The sequence below is a fragment of the Propithecus coquereli genome, unplaced genomic scaffold, assembly GCF_000956105.1.
Source record: "Propithecus coquereli isolate 6110/MARCELLA unplaced genomic scaffold, Pcoq_1.0 Scaffold175, whole genome shotgun sequence".
Taxonomy (NCBI): Eukaryota; Metazoa; Chordata; class Mammalia; order Primates; family Indriidae; genus Propithecus; species Propithecus coquereli.
The window spans coordinates 1050924-1071464 of record NW_012142190.1 but is presented as its reverse complement, the minus strand read 5'-3'; the positions used below and the strand labels follow the sequence as shown (position 1 = coordinate 1071464).

The 20541-nt window shown below is 40.2% G+C and overlaps 1 protein-coding gene across 2 annotated transcripts in view; it reads right to left on the bottom strand.

Annotated features, from left to right (window-relative positions):
* MTUS2 (microtubule associated tumor suppressor candidate 2) overlaps positions 1-20541 on the bottom strand; it is a 369464-nt gene that overhangs the window by 63071 nt on the left and 285852 nt on the right. Inside the window, exon 1 of one of the 2 annotated variants that reach the window (XM_012642134.1) lies at positions 5276-5560. The exons of the other annotated variant lie outside the window; for it this stretch is intronic. Within the exon in view, the coding sequence (XP_012497588.1) occupies positions 5276-5329 (54 nt within the window). The 5' untranslated portion in view covers positions 5330-5560. Of the gene's footprint in view, positions 1-5275; positions 5561-20541 lie in introns of those variants that run through there. 2 annotated transcript variants of the gene reach the window in all.

Below are 20541 nucleotides of genomic sequence, written 5' to 3'. Positions count from 1 at the left end.
CTGAGAACCTCTGTCCCCTCCCTGCCTTGGGCCCTTCTCACATCCCTTCAACTTTCTACCTCTGGTCTGTGATATACCTGCAGGAATTCTTGGTTGGCTACAAGGGGTACTAAGGACAATTTTATAAAGTTTACTGTAGTTCTGAGCATTTTTATTAGCTCCCTCTTCCCTGCCTAACTTTTTGTTAAAGAAGAGACATATATATGCAAACTAAAAAATATATGCATAAGCCCGAAGACTCCCAACTCATCTTTCCTATATTTTTAGCCTGCTCTGAAATCAGTGCAGATCGGAAAAATCCAACTCTGTGAGCTGGGCCGTATTTTCCCAAGCTAGACAAAAGAACCACACAGGGGGTTAAATAAGAGATCTGTGGAATTCTGGTATTTCAGGCAACATCCAGATCTTTTTTATTATGAATTTAAAAAAATCCAAATGTGACATACATGCACACTAAATTGCAAAGAGGTTAAAGAATTTTTCATTCTTCCCCAAAACAATATTGCTTCTCACCCAGGGCTCCATGAGTTTAGGTTAGGGTTTAAATCCACATTGTAGAACTTTGTCTTAATAAACTCAATAAAATAAAGACAGTAAACACTGTCTTTTGTATTTTAAAATGAATCAGTCATAAGGTGACAGCAACAGAACATGTCTCAGAATTGTTTTCATGCCACCTTTTGTGAATGCTGCGTTCATTTCAGTATTAATATTATGAAAATTGGCTGGATTCATAACATTGCTCTGTGGAAAAACCCCTTGAGAGGTGGACTGACCTTTTGTTTTTCATTTCAGTTATTATAGCTTTAAGGCAGCACTGATACCAGGTCTTGAGTTAATCAATAAGTATTATTTCTTTCACATAGAATTAACACTAAGGCCTTTGCGTTTTTGTATAATGATCTGCTTTTCTGAAATGAAATTTAATATAGCTGGTCAGAAACAAAGTATCCTTCACATTTAATACTCTTCAATACATTTCAGTGTCTATGTGTATGAAAAATGAGCAAAGTCATACCTTGTATTAAAAGACATCAGAATGACTAAATTTAAAAATGCATAATTTCAGCCTTTGCCCTTGTGCTCGTGGGGAAGAGTTATTGGTTAAAAAATACCTAGATTTCCCGAAAGGCTGTTGTTAATAAGGGAATATTATACCATAGCTGGATTACTAATGAGCAATTGGAAAGGACAGAGATTAATGGGGCCAAGGAGAAGGAACGCTAACTCAAAGAAGCAATGCTGGGAAATTCTAGATCTCAGAGTAAGTGCAGGAGAAAGGAATATTAGCCAGTACTCTGATTTTTAATCCTAAATGGATTAAATGTATCACTTAAGAAGTTTCTTGACCTTTCTGGAGTCTACCGTCCTCTAATCATCTGCCCAAATTTATTACTGTCAGAGCGCCCACGCATACGCGGGAGGAACAGTGAGATGCCTTCTCCCAACTCCCACCCCTACCAAGAATTTAGAGAAAAGGTAAATAAGACTAGCCTCTAAGATTATAATCAACAAATAAAAGGTTAGGGTAGAGCTATGCAAATTAACCCCGAAAGGGAGGGAAAGTACCTAAACCAGTAAGACTTGGTGTCAGACTGAATTTATCAACGCATTTTGAGAAAGAACAAGTCCATTCCAAGGGGAGCTGGACAGCAAAGGGAGCTTAGAAAAGGCAGTCTCCAGGGCCAGTGACAAGTGCGTTTCAGGTGGTAGGGGCAATGGGACCTGGACCCAGCAGGTTTTGAGGCCTCTGCATTCTTAAATAACAACTCACTGGCTCAGATTCCATTCCCATCCAAGCTTGTTATGAAGCTGGACTTTTGACTCTTAAAAGAAATAGCATGTTTATCAGGCTTGTTATCGTTTGCTTGTCATTATATTTCCTATTGTTAAAGAGTGAGCTGACATTTCTAGTTTGCACATCTAGTTTATTTCTCTTAATAACTCAACGATCCTAACAACGATTAACTTAGGGAGGTTCCTTAGGGAGGTTAGGAGGAAGGAGTTTCTGTGCATACAGTGCTGCTGGCTTCGTCCTGGGCCACGTTGAGCCCACAGGTGAACGGACCCTTTGGGATCTATCTGGGTGACTGGACGGCCTTCCTGGGTCATACCGTCCCTTTCAAAATACCTGTAGATGAGTCTTTCCACTGCCTGCATCTCTGCTCAAAAGTCCACTTTTATTAAGTCAAGTTAGAAAACAGGGGTACAACTTTCAGGCTGGAAAAGTCCCCACAGTCCCTACGTGCCAGATTTCCTGCTGCGTTTACCATGAGATTTCCTCTCTCACACTGCAGCAAACTGGACTAAAACGCCTTTCCTCATGGACTCCTTGCTGGCATTACATTCCTTCTCCTCTTCGGTTTAATAAAATTCCACCTCCAAATGTAATTCACGTTCCACTTTTTCCAAGAAACCTTGCCTACGGTTCTAGCCTAACTTCTCCTAAATTCCAGAAACAGGTATGGTCAGCACAACACAACTTTCACTTAATTATACTCTAGTCTTGTGTTAATGCCCAATTGCTCTGCATGTGTTATTGGTGCCTACCCCACTTGTAATTTCTCTGGAAGAGGCGGAAGTACAACCAAACCAATTATTGGTAAACTACCCAAGGCAGGGCATGCCTTTTAAGAATTCTTTGGTAGTCCCCATAGTAACTTGGCACAGAATCAATCAGCAATAAATATTCCTAATGAACAGGTTTTTATAAGTTGGAAATACATAAGCACAAATAGCTTTTAAAAACCATTTGTTCATTTAACAATTTTTTTTTCATTTTATATTCTAGGAAAGATTCTAGTTTCCCCTAACGAATTAATGCTAAAGCAGCATTTAACTATTCAAATTTCTTAGCCCCATCTCTGAAACTGATTACTTAAAAAGTATCTTTAATTTTTCCACCACGTGTTTCAAAACATCTTTTGCTGTACTATGATCAAACTGTTAATAAAATGTTTTTATTTCTCAAAATAAAGTTTTCTATTTTGTATCTGTATGAAGTTCTGAGGAAATGTTTATTTTTTAAGGTTTATTAAGCTGGGCTCTGTAATGCAAAATACAGCAACAACTTTACCAACAATTTTATTAGGCTTTTTACATCCATGTTATGTTGGGGTTGTTGGAGGTGATTAACAGACTGAAGAATTTTATCATGGGATTTGAAGGAGTATCGATTTCTAGAGTTTGAGGTTGGAGTGGAATCCTATAGCGTCCTAGTATGCACTGCCTGGCCCAATGGGTAGGTAACAATCAAATAAATAAATGGTTTTGGCATCCTGCTTGTGAAGTTATCCTGAAAAGCAACTATGTAAAAAAAAAAAATATATCTGTTTTCTTGTTTAAAAAATGAAAGTTCTCAATTCCTTAAAAGATCACCTATGAATATATATCTATAAAACCTCAAATGGGAATATTATTCTGAAATATAGCAAAGAAAAGTCAAGAAATGTGGGTGTGAACAAGATGAAAAAGTTGATAAATGCAGTGTAAATTTTTAAGTTTTCACCAGTAAAGAATAATTCGTATTGAGTTTGAAGTTCAAAAGCTAACACATTTAGAAGTTACTTAAATATCACACTACTAAGGAGATGAAATAACATTGAATTATCTTCTAAAATCTCTGAATTCAAGAATGACATAGGGATAATTATTTTCAAGAAACTGATTTGAAACAAAACAGGGAAACAGATTCACTTTAAATATACTTTCTCAAATAAAAAGGCCTCCATATTACAGCCTCTATTTCTAAAACTTTTGTAATAGGGTTTAGAAATGTGAACTTTATTATATTGTTGCACATGTAGAAAATCTTTCCCTTTTACTATAACTGTTGTTGGAAAGCTCCCTTCAACACCTTTTTGTGACCACTTCTCTTGAAAAAGGGCTGAATCACTTCAATGTTGGATTTGCAGACATAAAATGCAAATGTTTTATATTTCTATTTGTTAAAGGCACATAAATGTGTGTATAAATATTTTAGTTCATATTCATGGTAGCAAAAGCCAAACCCATCGAAGTAGTTATTTCCAATGGAGCAAAAGTGCTAAGTGACTTCTAAGGTACCAGTTTAATTTTACTAGGTGGTATGAACCCTACTTTAGATCAAAGTTCATAAGCAGAACTGGTAGCTAAGATGTTCCCAAGTGACTGCCTTGTGATGAGTTTTATATTAAGCCATATATTTCCCTTGGCCTGGTCACATACTATATCTCAAGCTATCTAGATAGCTCATCCCCACATGGTGGAAAGGAGGCAATTTCAGCCCCCGGTGAAATTCCATTCCATGCGTCTTTGAGAAATCCAAATGTATATGATAATAAAATATATCAGAGACAAAAGTTCTTGTCCACAGATTTCTAGTAGTGAAATTAAAAGCATAACCTAATCCCTTTGCAAGCTCACAGAGTAGGCAAATGTCAAAAGCACAGAAAGGGGGAGGGGGGACGGGTATTTGCATACACAAAGAGTGCAATGTGCACCATCCAAGGGATGGGCACACTTGAAACTCGGACTTGGCAGGGAGTGGGGAGGCAAGGGCAACATACATAACCTAAACATCTGTACCCCCATAATATGCTGAAATAAAAAAAAAAACAACACAGAAAGGCTTTATGTTGGAATTGCTATACAATTCTCTCTGATACTCTATTTTCAGTTCCCTGGCTGTGAATTTATCTTGCAGTGAAGACTTGCACACACCCTGAGACTCCCTCTGGCTCTTTAAGTTTTCACCTCTCTGCTATTCATCCCTCTGTGACGCAAAGTACAGAAAGAAAAACTACACTGGTGTGCTTTCTTCTCTGATGTCAAGAATATAAATTACAGGGATGGATGCTGTTTCTAAAAAAGAGTGGTAAACTTTCAAAGTTAGCCCTTGGCAAAGGAAAACATATCTAGCTAATCTAAATTCCCCACTGGACCGTCTTAGGTTTCACAGGTACATTAAAATGCATTAAGAATATTCCAAGGATTTCCTGGCAGTTTGGATTTCAAAATGTTTGAGCAGAGCCCTACTATTTCAGGAAAATGCAACAGTTACATTTGAGACTGCAGGAATAAAGAATTATGTAAGGCACTGCAGAGTATGTGAGACCAAATGTTTCTGTGAACACCACTCACGATTCAGCACAGTGGAACGAGTAAAGGGAGCTTCCTGTTCACCAACAAAGCGCACACGCATGCTAGGGGGACGGGGACAGAGGTGGCTGGCTCACCGCTTTCTCTCTGCCCTTGCGAAGGAGGAGGGGGAGGAGGAGAGGGGAAGGCAAAGTACCGTCTTGTCCAGGCACTGGAGGCAGTTATAAGGCTTGCAGCAGCAGTGGCCCATCCCGGCAGGCTGGCTGGCAAGGGGACCTCCTTCATTCAGCGTGTCAGCGGGCAACTCCCGGGCCGAGGGACGGGCACACACCAAAGGGGCGCGCCGCCGCTGGGAGCTGTCACAACTTCCATGTGGTCCCCTCGGCTACCTTATTTCTCCTAATAACTTCAGGAATCCAGGAGCCAGAGGAATGAGAGGGGGAGGCGAGCAGAGCGGCAGCGTTCGGATTCGGCAGCGGGAGAACCGGCAGGGAGCGAGGAAGGGAGGGGACAGGCGGGAGGGAGGGTCACTTTGCCCCTGGAATCCTCACAGTGAGGCAGATCAATAGTCGCATGACAACGGAGCATTTACCAGTGCCATCTCCCTAAGAGGACGGCCGGCTCCCGGCGGCCGCTCCCGGCCCTCCCCGCGTGGGGCTGCGCCCGGGCGCCGCGCAGACACGCCTGGAGAGCGCGCAGCCAGCACACAAAGGCAGCCCGGGCTCCGGGGACGCGGCCCCGGGACGACCCGGGGCCGGCGGGCGCTTGGCTCTGCTCAAATCCCGGCTTTTATTTTTCTGAGAAGGAAAAATATTTACAAACGTGATGTATACCGCCTCTCTTCTCAGGGTATTGGTTGCTAATGGGGACAACCAACTGCTCGTTTTCAAATTTGCATGCCACGAACAATTTTTTTTTTTTTTTGCCTTATGTGATGAAATCTTCATATTTGAAATATCATTGCGAAATCATTGGCCTAGGCTGACATACACAAACCATTCAAGTGACTTAAGTCATCAAAAATTGGGATCTGGGACATATATTTCTCCTAGGCAAATTGGCATAAAAGCTTTAGAAGACTTGATCTTAATCTAGGCAATTTATAATTTTTCAAACAGTTAAAAATCAAAAAGGGAAGAAGACAGGGAGCAAAAGTTTTTTTTTTTTCCCAGAAAAGACTTGGTATTTTAAAATATATTTATGTAATCCTGAAAGTAAAAGATGCAAATATTTACAAGATTAATTTTATATGTCCTCAGACCTCAGAGGAGAAATCCTGAAATCTATCATCTGTAGAAATCTATCATCTGCACTGTAATCTATACAATTACATTTTGCCCACTAAATTTGCCTAAGGCCACAAGGAGACAATAGTTGTTAAAACTAGATGATTTTACTAACTTAACTGCGATTTTCCAAGTGGATTTTAATTAAGTTGTATAGGTTATTTAGACTGGCTTGGAGAGAGGAAAGAATATTTGGTGATCAAATAGGCACAGACTGGATATGTTTGCCCTAAACGTGAAAGAATATGCTCAAATCTTTCTTTAAAGCTAACAGGTAAATTAGCATAACTCTTTAGAAAGGCAATATGGCTGTACCTATCAAAGTATTAAATGTACATAACCTTGACCCAACATTTCCACATCCAAACTACGGTAATATTAATATGAATACGCAAGCATGTATGCATAAAGATAGTTCGGCATCGTCCGTAATAGCATACAAATGCGAAATACTTTAGATTTCCAATACCTTCACAATGCATGGAAAGATGATACACTGTTGAGTGAGAAAGTAAACTTTCATAAAAAACAAAGCGAAGCAAACATATACCTTTGTATATGTTTGGAGTAAAGTTTTAGAAGGATACACACTGTTCATGTAACAGCAGCCAACCCTTGAGGAATGGAAAACAGCAGGGAGCGAATTTCTGCATTTTACTTTCCTGCCAGCATATTTTATTTTTATTGGTTTAAAACAAAGAGTTCCAGGAAAAAGGCAAGGACCCCTATCTGGGCTCTGTGACGTCAGGAGGTCCAGAGCTGCCCCCCTCTCACACAGGCTGATGCCCCTCAGCAGGGAGCGTGGGCAGACCTCTCAGAGGGAGAGAAGCTCATGGTACCTTGGGCTTGAACCTGGGCTGAGAGCTGTTCCTGGGGCTTTTGAAACCTCTATGAGAAAAAACTATGCTGTCAGAAGTGGTGGCTTGGTACGCCCACGTTCATAGCAGCATTATCCACAATAGCCAAAAGGTGGAAGCAACCCAAATGTCCATCAAAGATGAATGGATAAACAAAATGTGGTTTATATGTGCAATGGAATATTTTTCAGTCTTTAAAAGGAAGGAAATTCTGACACATTCTACAGCATGGATGAACCTTGAAGACATTATGCTAAGTGAAATAAGCCAGTCCCAAAAGGACAAACACTGTATGATTCCATTTACATGAGTACATAGAGAGGTCAAATTCACAGAGACAGAAAGTAAAATAGGGGCTGGGGGACTGGGGGAATAAGGAAGTTGTTTAATGAACACAGAGCTTCAGTTTTATAAGATGAAAAGTTCTGGAAATTGGTTCCACTACAGTGTGAACGTACAGACTGTCCTTGACTTACACAGTTCATTTTAGGAGTTTTCCACTCCACGATGGCGAGACACATTTAATATGCTCCTCGGCTTATGATGGGGCTATACCCAGATAAACCCATCATAAATTGAAAATATCCTAAGTCGAAAGTGTGTTTTTGTAAACTCATCATAAGTCAAGGAGCATCTGCATTTAGCACTACTGAACTGTACACTTAAAAATAGTTACGGCAGTAAACTTTTTGTTATATTTTACCACAATAAGAAAAAGCAGTAGCTTGAATTCACTGGGAAGCAAACAGTTCCTGAACCACAGGCACAGATTAAGTCAAGACAGAGCAAAGCCCCCATTGTGGAAGGAGCCAGACGGAGTGGGGAGGCTCCACAAACCTAAACTTCTCCCTGTATTGATTTAAAGGATGCTTTCTTCCAAGCACAGTTGTTTTCCTGCGGGTAGTTTGCTTTAGGAAACTGTTTCTTTCTAAATTAGGATTTAGATGACACCATACTAGAAAATTGCTGCTTGTTCTCGGGAGATGGATGAGATCTTGCTAACGCGGTTGTTCACAGGAGATTAGGGTGAGACTGAAGAATCTATCTGCACAAAGAAAGGTGATTTTCAGCTTCTCTTCTTGTGCACAGGGGACACTAGAGGGCACAGCATTGGGGCAGGTCCCGTCCATCCTATGCGGCATTTCCGAAATCGCACATGTGGTAGGATCTCAGCGCGCACAACTTAGATTTTGAGAAATGTACCCGTGTCCTAGAATTGTGCCTTGTTTGTTTCCTTTACATGCTATAAAAATTACAAATACTCAAAAATAGAGACAACCGAGCTTCATATTTCCATTTCCAGTTCCCGCAGCTATCAAGGTGTTGGCGCATTTGTTTTATCTATCCTTTTCTTTTTTAAACTTTTTCTTTGTACACCCATCATTCAGATTCAGCCATTACTAAGATTTTATTATCTTATTTTCATTTGTTTCTTTTCTTTCTTTCTTTCTTTCTTTCTTTTTGTTAAAGTATTTCAAAGCAAAGCCCTACATACTTTAGTATGCATTGCTAAAAATTATGACATTTCATTACGTAACCACAATGCCATTAAAACATTGAACAAAATTGACGTTATTTAAAAAAAAATTTTTCAGTTTGTTTGTTTGACTCAAGACCCACACTAAGTTCACATTACATTAGATTTGAAATCTCTTGGGTTTCTTATGAACAGCAAAACCCTCCTCTCCTTTCTCTGCCATGCCATTGACTTACTCAGAAATTGGGTCAGCTGCCCTGTAGAATGTTCCGCATGCTAGATTTACCTCTCTGTTTCTTTGTGATGTCACTTCACTTGTTCCTACAATCCTTTAAGTGAAATTTAGCTTTCCCGTCAGGGTTAGATTCGAGTTCAATTTGGGACATAACAATATCTCAGATGTGATGCTGTGGGCATCATATTGCATTCCATCAGGATGTTCCAAATTTAGTGAGCTGTAATGGGTCAGGATGTGATAGCCTCCTCTCCTCCATGGTAAAGTTTCCCATCAACATTTCATGCAATGGTTTCATCTGTTAATAATTATTACCTGAAGTGATTATTTCATTGGGGGTTGCAATGTAATGTTCTGATTATTTTTTGTCTTTCTTCATGTATTAGCTGGAATTTTTACGTAAAAAAGAGTTTTTCTTATCAAGTAGGGATAAGAAAGAGATATATATTTCTAATTGATACATAATAATCACACATATTTGTGGGGTACATATGATATTTTGACACATGCAATGTATAATGATCAAATCAAGATAATCAGAAAACCCATCAGCTCAAACATTTACCATTTCTTTGTGTTGGGACATTCCAAATCTTCTATTATAGCTATTTTGAAATATACAATAAATTGTTGTTAACTATAGTCATTCTTCTGTGCTATCAAGCACAAGAACTTATTCCTTTTATCTAATTGTGTTTTTGAACAACTAGGGCGGTTGTAATTCCCTGCAACACAGTTTGTGCAGGAAGGACAAGGTAAATGCTTAATGGTTTCCTTCTAAGTGCCAATTCTCTAAATAAAGACTTGCTGCTGCAACGGTACCCAGCAAAGTTGCTGCTAAGGTTGTTTTTGTCTCTCGCTTTTTCTCCCACATCATTATAAATTATAAACTCATGAATTTATTTTAATATACACATTGTGTTTTAGTCAGTTGCATTTATCATCCTTTTTACATGTTCAATACATCCCATCTTTGGCCTGTGGCCCTTCTTGTTGGCCCCTTTGTCCTTTGGACACAAGTCATTAGTCTCCCTTCCTTGCTTTCTTTTCTTTAATTTAAAAAATTTTTAATTTTTTTACTACAGAGTGGAAAAAGCTATTTTTTTATTTCAAAATATTAAGGGGGTACAAATGCTTTTGCTACATGGTTCAAGTCAAGTGTGTCCATCACCTGAATAGTGTTCATTGTACCCATTAAGTGGGCTTTTGTACCTCTCCTCTTCCCCCTCCCCCTGCTTGATTTCCAATGACTTTTATTTCCTTCTGTGCACTTGTGTGCCCATTGGTTACTTCCAATTTATTAGAGAGTACATGTGGTGTGTGTTTTTCCATTCTTGAAAGGATAATGGTCTCCACTTCCTTCCAATTGCTGCAAAAGGAATTAATTCATATTAAAAGGTCCAAAAACAATAGATGCTGGTGCGGATGCAGAGAGAAAGGAATGCTGGTGAGACTGCAAATTAGTACAACCCCTGCAGAAAACAGTGTGACGATACCTCAAAGAACTACAAGCAGACCTACCATTCGATCCAGCAATCCCACTGCTGGGGATCTACCCAAAGGAAAAGAAGTCATTTTATCAAAAAGACACCTGCACTCGAATGCTTATTGCAGCACAATTCACAATTGCAAAGATCTGGATTCAATCCAAGTGTCTGTCAGTTCATGAGTGGATTAACAAAATGTGGTATATGTATTCCTTGCTTTCTGACACAATAGGATATCCTAGGCTCATCTTGCATATTTCCTTCCCTAGATCTGGAATCATCCATCTTGCTATGAGCTCTGGTTCCTTCTAGTTGCGAATGTTAATTAGATACCACAAACTAAGGGTGCTGTTTCTTGTCTTTTGAGGGCCCTGTGGAGGGAATGAGATTTCTTTTGAAGGAAGTGATCCTTCCCACAGACAAAATGTCCTTTGAAGAAGTCATTGAAAAATCAGGATGGGACCTTGAGTTGCAGTGATAAGGAAGCCACTCCTTCTCTTGGCTTTCAGAAGCTGGGGCCTGGATTCCAGGTAGTGGAAAAATACTCAGTGAAACTCATTTTCAGGGAGATGAACTGGACCTATAACATGGTGGCAAGCTATGGGCCAGGTAGGGAGGTACCCTCTAAATAAAAATTCTCCAGGGAGTCCCCAAAATGCCTGGATACCTGAAAAAGATTAAATTTCCAGATGGAAAACAGATTGGGGGTTTAGTCTGTTGTGATTTGGCATAAAAGGAAACTGTGACCTCACAGGCTCATGAAACTGGAGACGTTTTTAGCTTCCAATATTTAAAAGAGTTGGAGATGTTTTTTATTCCTGGCATATTTTCTTGCATTGGAATAGCAGCAAGCATTTAGAAAAGTCATATGAAAGCCTAATGTTGTATCTCCTTGGAGAAAACTTTATGAACACTCTGTGTTTTGCAGCAATAACTAATGATGAACATTAACTGATGGACAACAGATGCCAGGCGCCATGCTTAAGGCTTGCACACACTCTCTCACGTAACTATCACAAAACTGTGTGAAATGAGCACTATTATCATCTCCACTTTGCAGATGAGAAAACTGAGGCCCAGAGGTTGCACAATCTGGCAGGTGTACATAAAGCTAGGCAGTGATACAGTGGGGCCATGAACTCAGGTCTGACTCTAAAGCTTATGTTCTAGGTCACTGGGCTTTACTAATTGCATTGTAATTATTGAGCCTTCTGTCTACAAGGCCTGTAGAATTGCAAGCCTGTGTTATAACCTGGATTAGGGATCTGAGCACAGGAAAATGTAAAAGGAAATTTAAACATATTTATGAAGTTGCCCGACATTTTCACAGCTTGGAGGAAGAGCCTCTGTTTCAATGTGTGTGTGTGTGTGTGTTTAAATACATTTACAAGCAAATGTATGAACAACTTAGACACTGACCTAGGAGAAACTATGTACATGTCCATGTTAAGGTTTCCAATTGATTAGCTCTGTTTCTTTGTCTTCCTTCAGTCAGCACCCCCTCACCTCCTCCAGGGCCTCTGCCCGACCTTCCCATTTGGAGTGAATTTTCTCGTTCTCTGTGACTTCATGTCACTCTGTGTGTTTTTGTACTATGACATCCTGCCTCATGTAACAATAATTGTTTACCTTTGTCTTCCCCCGAAATATCACAGCCTCCTTGCTGTGCCCACTCACTCCCACAACACCAGGATCTGCCTTGGGAATAGGTCTCGGTGAACATTCCCTAAGATGATGCAGGGTGGGACTGCTGGGGAGTCAATCCAAGTAAAGGTGGCTTTTTGGCAGTGACATTGTGGTGTTTTGTGCAGTTCGTGGGCCTTGGTACCATTTGCAGGAGGTCAACGAGACACAAATTGTATCTCTGTCTCACTATTTATTTCAAAGAAAACCACAAAAAACGATCATGAAAGAGTCTGTCTTACAGATCGTCAAGGCAACCATCTGTTTATTTTGTTTCCACCATCCAGGTCCCTTCTTTTTCCATGCATCTAAAATATAAGCTGAGGCTCTAGCACTGGATTTAAGCACCGGGGATCGCCAGGAAAATACGCTAGCTTTACCCAAACACACTCCATCTAGATTTTTATGAGGTGAGAATGGGCTGGAAAGGGAAAAGAAAACAGAAATCTTTCCGCAGACGGTGGTTAGGATCAGCAGCATGCAGGCAATAGATGTCTGAAACACCTTTGATGGAATAATCAGGAGTTAGAAATTGAGAGAAAAAAGAAGAAACAAATGACATATGTACTTTTGTTCTTTGATATGTACTTAGATATCTGTCAAAAGAGAACTAAAAAAATGTCACTTTTCTATAATATCCAAGTAGAAAGGTTGCTGCCAATGTAAGATAATCTTTTTTTTTCCCTAGTCTGTTAGTCTTTGACAGCACCTTTTTTTTTTCCTTTTAAGTCAGTGACTAGGATGACTGCAGGAAAGGCATCCTCCTTACAGATCCTCCTTATATTCTCAAGAGCTGACTAATCTCATAAGAGAAGTAAAATTAGAAATTATCTTTACTAGCTAGATAAATGGGTTGACCAAGATTGGACAATTGATGTATAGACTCTGAATAGGGGTGGGAAGCAGCTGCAAAGCCACAAAGTGTATCTGTCTCTGCGACATATGTTAGATGAGAAGGATGATCCCAGCGAACCACGAGTGAATATCAATCATTAGTGTGACGGTTGTTACAAAGAAAGACTAGAAGGAAAGAAAAAAGAGCAGTTCCAATATGTAGGTCACACAGATTTCAGTTTAATTTTTAGTTGAGTGACTTTGGGTAAGTCACCTACTCTCTCAGAGCCTTAGTTTTCTCCTCTATAAGATGGAGATAACGTTACCTACCATGTAACGGTTCTGGAATTGGCTCTCTAATTTGATTAGATTTAAAGGTGCTAACAACTCTATTTCCAGTAGGAAACAGAGCACTGATTTCCACAGCGAACTGTTTATAGACATAGGTGAAATATCTGCAGTAGATACTCCATATCAAGCACTTACAAGAAGCAAGGAGCTGGGTGACTCTGTATATAACACTTTCAAACATTTTTAGAAAACAAATAAATTTAATGAGGTTGGCCGGTTGCTCCTAATGTCACTGGACAAAGCGGTGCAAGAAAGGTATGTGCTCAGGGATTCGACTACCCAGCTCAAGTGTTGCACGAATAACCTGGGAACTTCTATGTGTGTCCTGAAGGAGGTCCTTATCCCCTGTAGCTGCAGGGCTGAAATCACTCTAAATCTAGAAACTGCAAAATCTCATCCTGAAGCTGGCCGAATGACAACACCATTGACCCCCAGCCTTGTAGGGTGTCTATTGTTACAGTGCAATCACTGCTTGGGAAAGAATGGGATCCTGTAAACTGGGATAGGGACACACAGGAAGACCCTGATGGCACTAGGGACATTCAGATGAGTGTTCTTCGCCGGTGAAGAGGTCTTCCCACCCCAGAAGTGGCCCCCCTAACCCCAGAAGAAGTGGTCTGCCCACCTCCAGTGGTATCAGCCTTTCCCTCCCTCTGTTCTCAGGGCATTAACCCTGCATGGCCTGAGGAAATGAGCGGCCTTTTCTGAGGCAGCTGCCGTGCAAGACAATGCTGACAAAATTCCAGGGACACGTGGGAATGGACACCAAGGTTTGGGATAATGGTGGAAGACACCTAAAGTTGGATCAGGCTGAGTTTATTGAGATGGGCTCACTAAGCAGAGAGTCTACGTTTAGTATTACAGCTTGGGGAGTTAGAAAGGGCTCTCTCTAACAGTTTGTGGGGTTGGCTGAAACATGCACCAAAAGGTAGCCCACAGTGAGTGACCTGAAAATGCAGGACGTTCCTTGGTTTAATGTAGAGATTCAAAGGCTTAGAGAGATTGGAATGTTAGAGTGGATTTGTCATTTAAGACCTACTCACCCTGACTGGGAGGGTCTAGAAGACATACCTTTCACTACGACTGTAAGAAATAAAGTTGTGAGGGGAACCCCAGCTTCCTCGAAGAGCTCTATGATCACTCTTCTCTGTAGTCCAGACCTCACAGTGGGAACTGCAGGCACTGAATTGCGAAACCTGAATGCAATGGGTGTAACTGATCCCGGGTGGCAGGGGCCAAGTGGTGGCACTCGATCACTGAAGCCAAGGTGGGTGTGGTTACTGTAAGGACAGCAGAGTCAGAGCAGCAATCAGTCTGACTCATGCAGAACTTTGCAGTTGGCTAGTTGACCACGGTGTTCCTAGAAGTGAAATAGATAGGAAGCCTACTAAATTCTTTCTTCATCTGTATAAGCAGAAAAGTTCTAGGTCAAGTGAGCAACGTCTAAACCAGCGGTCCTCAACCTTTTTGGTACCAGGAACTGGTTTCATGGAAGACATGGACTGAGAGGGTTGCAGGGGGTGCTTCGGGGATGATTCAAGCACATTACATTTATTGTGTACTTTATTTCTGTTATTATTACATTGTAATATACAATGGAATAATTATGCGACTCACCATGATGTAGAATCAGTGAGAGCCCTGAGCTTGTTTTCTTGCAACTAGATGGTCCCATCTAGGGTGTTGCTTATGTCTAGTGTACTCCATAATCTCATTTTGGTTGCTGTCACTGCAGAAAACCCTGCTTCAAGAAGATAAGATGCTAGAAATGGAAACAGGCTTTTGTGGCAATCTCAAAATATTCTGCTTTGACTTTAATACAGAATGTATGGAGATTTGAAGTTGTCTCAAACATACTTTTAAGGCCACTGTCATTTGCAATCTCAAGCAGTTGATCCTCTTCTGGTACAAAGTCGATTCACCTGGCTTATTCGCAAATGGGTCACAGATCCATTCCTTTCCAGTTTGGGGGTCTTTAGTGGTAGGGAAGTAATGCTCGAACTCTTTTGCAAGCTGAGATAGGTGATCATGCACAAGCCAGGAGAAAGAAGGTCCTGGCTCAGTCTCTTTCAAAATCTCTGCTAATGTTTGAAACATGTCAAAAAACTCCAGTGTTCACTCGTCATCCCCATAATTCCAGTTTGGCTTTGAATGCAGCCACTTTATCTGCCAACTTGAACACAGTTATCAATCTCCCCTGAAGTGACAGATTGAGTTTGTTGAACAAGTTTAATGTTACACAAGTAAGCAAGTTTTGTGACCCATTCTGTGTCACTGAAATGTGATGCCCATGGTGACTCTTTTTCTAAAAGAAATCTCTGGAGTGGCTCTCATACCTCAAAAACTCTGGCCAGCAATCTACCCTTAGAAAGCCACCTCGCTTCTGTGCATAAGAGAAGACATGTGTGCTCTGCGTCCATCTCCTCACGGAGCTGTGCGAACATACGTGAGTCAAAGGCATGTGCTCTAATGTGGTTGATAATTTTATCACATCCTACAAAACACTATTTAGTTCAGGTGACATATTTCAGCTAGCCAGCATTTCTCTATGGATGACACAGTGCGTAGACTCACATTCAGAAGTGATCTCCTTGATCTGAGTAGTGAAACCAGAAAGCTGTCCATGGTAGCCACTCCACACATATACTGACACAAAATGACCAATTCAGTTTTCCTGATATGTCATCATTCAAAGACTTGAATAGTTCTGCAGCTGTGGTGTTGGTTGGCAACCAAAGTGCACATAACATATCCTCATGCACATCCTCCTGAAAAATATATCGCACAAAAACAGGCATCGCTGCTTTGTCAATGTCCATAGACTCGTCAACCTGGATTGTGTACCACGCTGACTCATTAATCCTCTCTAACAATTGTGCCTCAATAATCTCTTCTATTTCATCAGTTTGTCTAGTTATGGTGCTAGCTGAAAGAGGAACACGTGTTACCTTTTGAACTGCAGCCTCTCCTAAAAGTTCACGGCAAATGTCCTTAGCAGCAGGCAGGATCGACTCTTTACCAAAGTAAAGGGCTTCTTAGCTTTGGCAATGCGGTTAGCCACTAAGAATGATGCTCTCAGGGCAGACACATTTGATGAAGTGGTGGCCTTCAATAATTGCTCCTCTTCTTCATATTCACATTTTTTTTCTTTTGAAAAACTCCAAAGGCTTGTCTTTCAATGCAGGGTGCTTGGTCTCCATGTGGTGAAGCAGTTTTGAAGCTTTCATGGCTTTGTTGGATAGCCAGTCACCAAATATTATACAAATTGGGCTTGGAGAATGTGAATCACCTGTTGCAACGAACCCGTAATTTAAGTAGGATTCTTGGCATTTTCTTTTAAATGCAGCTTTCATTTTGTTGGCAGTCTTAGAGTCTTCTGTTGTATCATCATTGGGTCTTTCTTCCTTTTCAAAGAAGCTCTCCAGTGACACTTGTTTTTCACTCATTTTTGCTGGGTTAGCATGTGGGCTTAGCAAAACTGTAACTGAGAGAAGTGCACAGTGTGGCAAAGAGGTGCGGATGCAAGTGGTACATAAAATAATGAGTGGGCCACACAAAGACTAAAATAAGTGTTGAATTCTGACTTAAATCCTCCCACCAGACACAGCTGTACAACTGAAGTAAGATGCTCACTCACCAGTATAAAGTCTGCCATCAGATGCAGCTTAATTGTCACTTGCCACTCACGGATAGGGTTTTGATATGAGTCTACCAGCAATTAATTTATTATGGGCTCTGTGTAGTCAAACCTCTCTGCTGATGATAATCTGTATTTGCAGCTGCTCCCCAGCGCTAACATCACTGCCTCAGCTCCACCTCAGATCCTCAGGCATTAGATTCTCATAAGGAGCAACCTAGATCCCTCACATGCGCAGTTTACAGTAGGATTTGTGCTCCTGTGACAATATAATGCAGCCACTGATCTGATAGGAGGCGGAGCTCAGGTGGTGATGTGAGTGATGGGGAGCGGCTGTAAATACAGATGAAGCCTTGCTCCCTCGCCTGCTGCTCACCTCCTGCTGTGCGACCTGGTTCCGAACAGGCTATGGACTGGTACCAGTCTGTGGCTGGGGGGTTGGGGACTGCAGGTCTAAACTCAACCATAAAAAGAGTCATGACCACTCAATCAATTCCCAGACTTGAGCTAGTTTACAGACCTAGAACCCTTTGAATGAAGGGGAGGCTAAATATCCTTGAACTGAAATTTATATTGAAAAATTTAATCTTTCTCCCAGCCTTCCCCAAAGGAACCTATTAGCTTTTACCAGGGTAATAGTTCATCAGAGGAAAAGGAATAATCAGACCTTTCAGGGACTGTTGGATGCTGGCTCTGAACTGACACTAATTCTGGGAGACCCCAAACATCACTGTGGCTCACCGGTGAGAGCAGGGGCTCATGAAGGTCGGGTGATCAATGGAATTTTAGCTCAGGGCAGGAAATGTGGGCAAGAGGAAAGAGTACCAAAAAATTGAAAGACACAAATCTCTTGCTTCACTCACTCTCAAAATCCATTTTAAAATCTGGACTTTGTTACACTGACAAAAGACGTCACCAAATCAGGAATCTTAAAAATCAGCCCAATACCACAAAAAAAAAAAAAAAGGAAGAAAATGGAATAAACAGATACAGGGTTATTATAAAGAATTAGAAAATAAGACCTAACACACCTCAACTGATGAAAGTTTCCCCCAAGAAAATAACCATGAAGCAAGAACTCAAAACCAAATTAAATATACCAAAACTAGCATTTGGATATGAAAAACGATCTTGAATGGAAATATTAAAAACTAAGAATAGAAATGGACAAAGAAGAGAAAATAATAAAAAGAGAATTGGTTGAATCCAGGAAAGAAATGGAAGAAAAAGACAAAGTTAGGATAATGGCAACTGGAAAGCCCTGGAAAATCAACATTCAACAATAAAACTGACTCAAACAATACAAGAATTAAGTAAAGTAGCAAAATAAAAAAGTAGCAGACAGAAATCAATAGCCTTCTTATGCACAAATATTAACTATTTAAAGAACATAATACTTAGAAAAATTACTTAGAGAAACCCCAATATATGATAGCAAGAAAGAAGATTACATACATATGAGAAGCTTATCAAAAATATGCAAAACTTCTCTGAGGAAAACTTTAAATTAGTCTGGAAAGAACTAAAGTAGACTTAGACAAATGGAAAGCATTTCCTGTTCCTGGAAAGATGACTCAGCATCCTAAATAAAGATGTCAGTTCCCACTAAGTTAATTTAAAAGTTTAATGGAATCTCAATGAAGACACCAACAAGCCTTTGTTTCATGGAGTTAGACATACTGATACTAAAGTTCATTTGGCAAAACAGACATGCAAGAATAGCCAGGAAAATATTTAAAAAAGAAAATCTAAGCAGGGGTTCTAGAGCTATCAGCCATTAAAACACACCATGAAGCCTCTATAATTAAAACACTGTGGGACTGGCTTATGTATAGACCATAGACCAGTGGAATACAACAGAAAGCTCAGGACATACTTACATACGGAAATTTAGTGTATGGTAAAGCAGGCATCTCAAATCTCTGGGATAAACTTTTTAATAGGTAGTGCTGGGTAGTCATTTGAATAAAGATAAAATTAGATCTGTATCTCAAACCAAGAATGACCTCTAAATGGATAAGGGATCTAAATTTAAACATGAAACCATAAAATCATATAAATACCAGAAAAAGAGGGTGAATTTCTCTTTAACAATAGTGTGGGCTTTTTAACTCTGACTAAAAAAACTAAAACTAATACACAATAGAAAACTAGTAAATGTAACTATATGAAAATGTTTACAGGTTTGGATGATGAAAACTACCATAACATAGTCAAAAGATAACTGACAAACTAGGAGAAATGTTTGCAGCATATGTCACAGATAAAGGACTAATATCCCTAATATACAAAGAACTCTTCAAAATTGCAAAACCAAGGACCAAAAATCCAACAGAAAAATGGGAAATCAACAATTTACAAGAAATATAAAAATGGCCCTTAAACATATGAAAATTGTTCAAAATTTCTCATAATTACAGAAATACAAACTAAAACAACATTGAGATGCCATTTCTCAACTATTAGTTTGGCTAAAATGAAAAAGTATGACAGAGTATTTGATTGACAAGACTGGGAAAATAGTCACTCTCATACATTGCTGGTGGGAGCACAAACTGGCGCAAGTCTTTTCTAGGGGAATTTGGCAAAGTCTAATGAAACTTTAAGTGTACTTACTTTTTGCCTTGGAATTTGTTCTTTTTTGTTTTTCCCTTGAGGCCCCCTTTTTACCATTGCCCAGGTTCTTTCTTTTTGGCCTTTTTTTTATTTCCAAATTTTTAAAAACCAACCTAAATGCCCACACATAGGAGAATGGTTCAACAAATTATGGTATATTCACTCAATGAAGTACTATGGCTGTAATAGAAAGAAAATGAAGAAAATCTCTATGCACTTATTTGGCATGATTTCCAGAATATATTGTTAAGTGAAAAAAGCAAGGTGCACAAGAGTATGTATACTATAGTGTACTATCTTCCAGGTGAGAAAGACCATAAGGAAATCAACACATGTCTGCTCTCTTGTGTAGGAAGGATAGGTCGGCTAATCCCATCACTACAGGGGGTTGGTGGGAACGAAACAGGAAGAACAGGGAATGAGAATGGAATAGAAGGGACAAGGGAGAGTGCCACTTTTTCTGAGTTTCCTTTTTGTGTATTCCCATGTTTTCCAACCATGTCAATGTATCATATACTCATGGATGGTTGAGAAAGAGAAACTCAGTTTAAAAAAGGAGAGGGAGAGAGAGAGAGAGAGAGAGAGAGAGAGAGAGAGAGAGAGAAGAAATGGTCAAACATGGATAGGAAACAAGGAAAACCAGAAGAGTGTGATATCAGAAGAGAGGGAAGTAGAGCTTCCAGAATTAAGTTGTAGCCAAAATGATCAGCAAAGAGATTCAGGGAGATAGGGCTTAAAAATATCCTTCATTATCAGCAATTAGGACGTCGCTGGGGACGGGCTCCGTGAAAGCAGCACCCAGCGGGGGAGGGGAGCAGACGCTGATGACAGAGGGGACAGAGCAGCAAGGTTAGATCAGATGCTGGGCAGAGAGGGGCTGGCGAGTGGGGGGAGATGAGCCTCAAGCGTGTTTATAGGGCAGGAAGGAGCCAAGAAGGAACAAGAAGTTAAAAAAATAAATGAGAGGAGGAGTAACAAAGTGAGGACCCAGCATGGTGG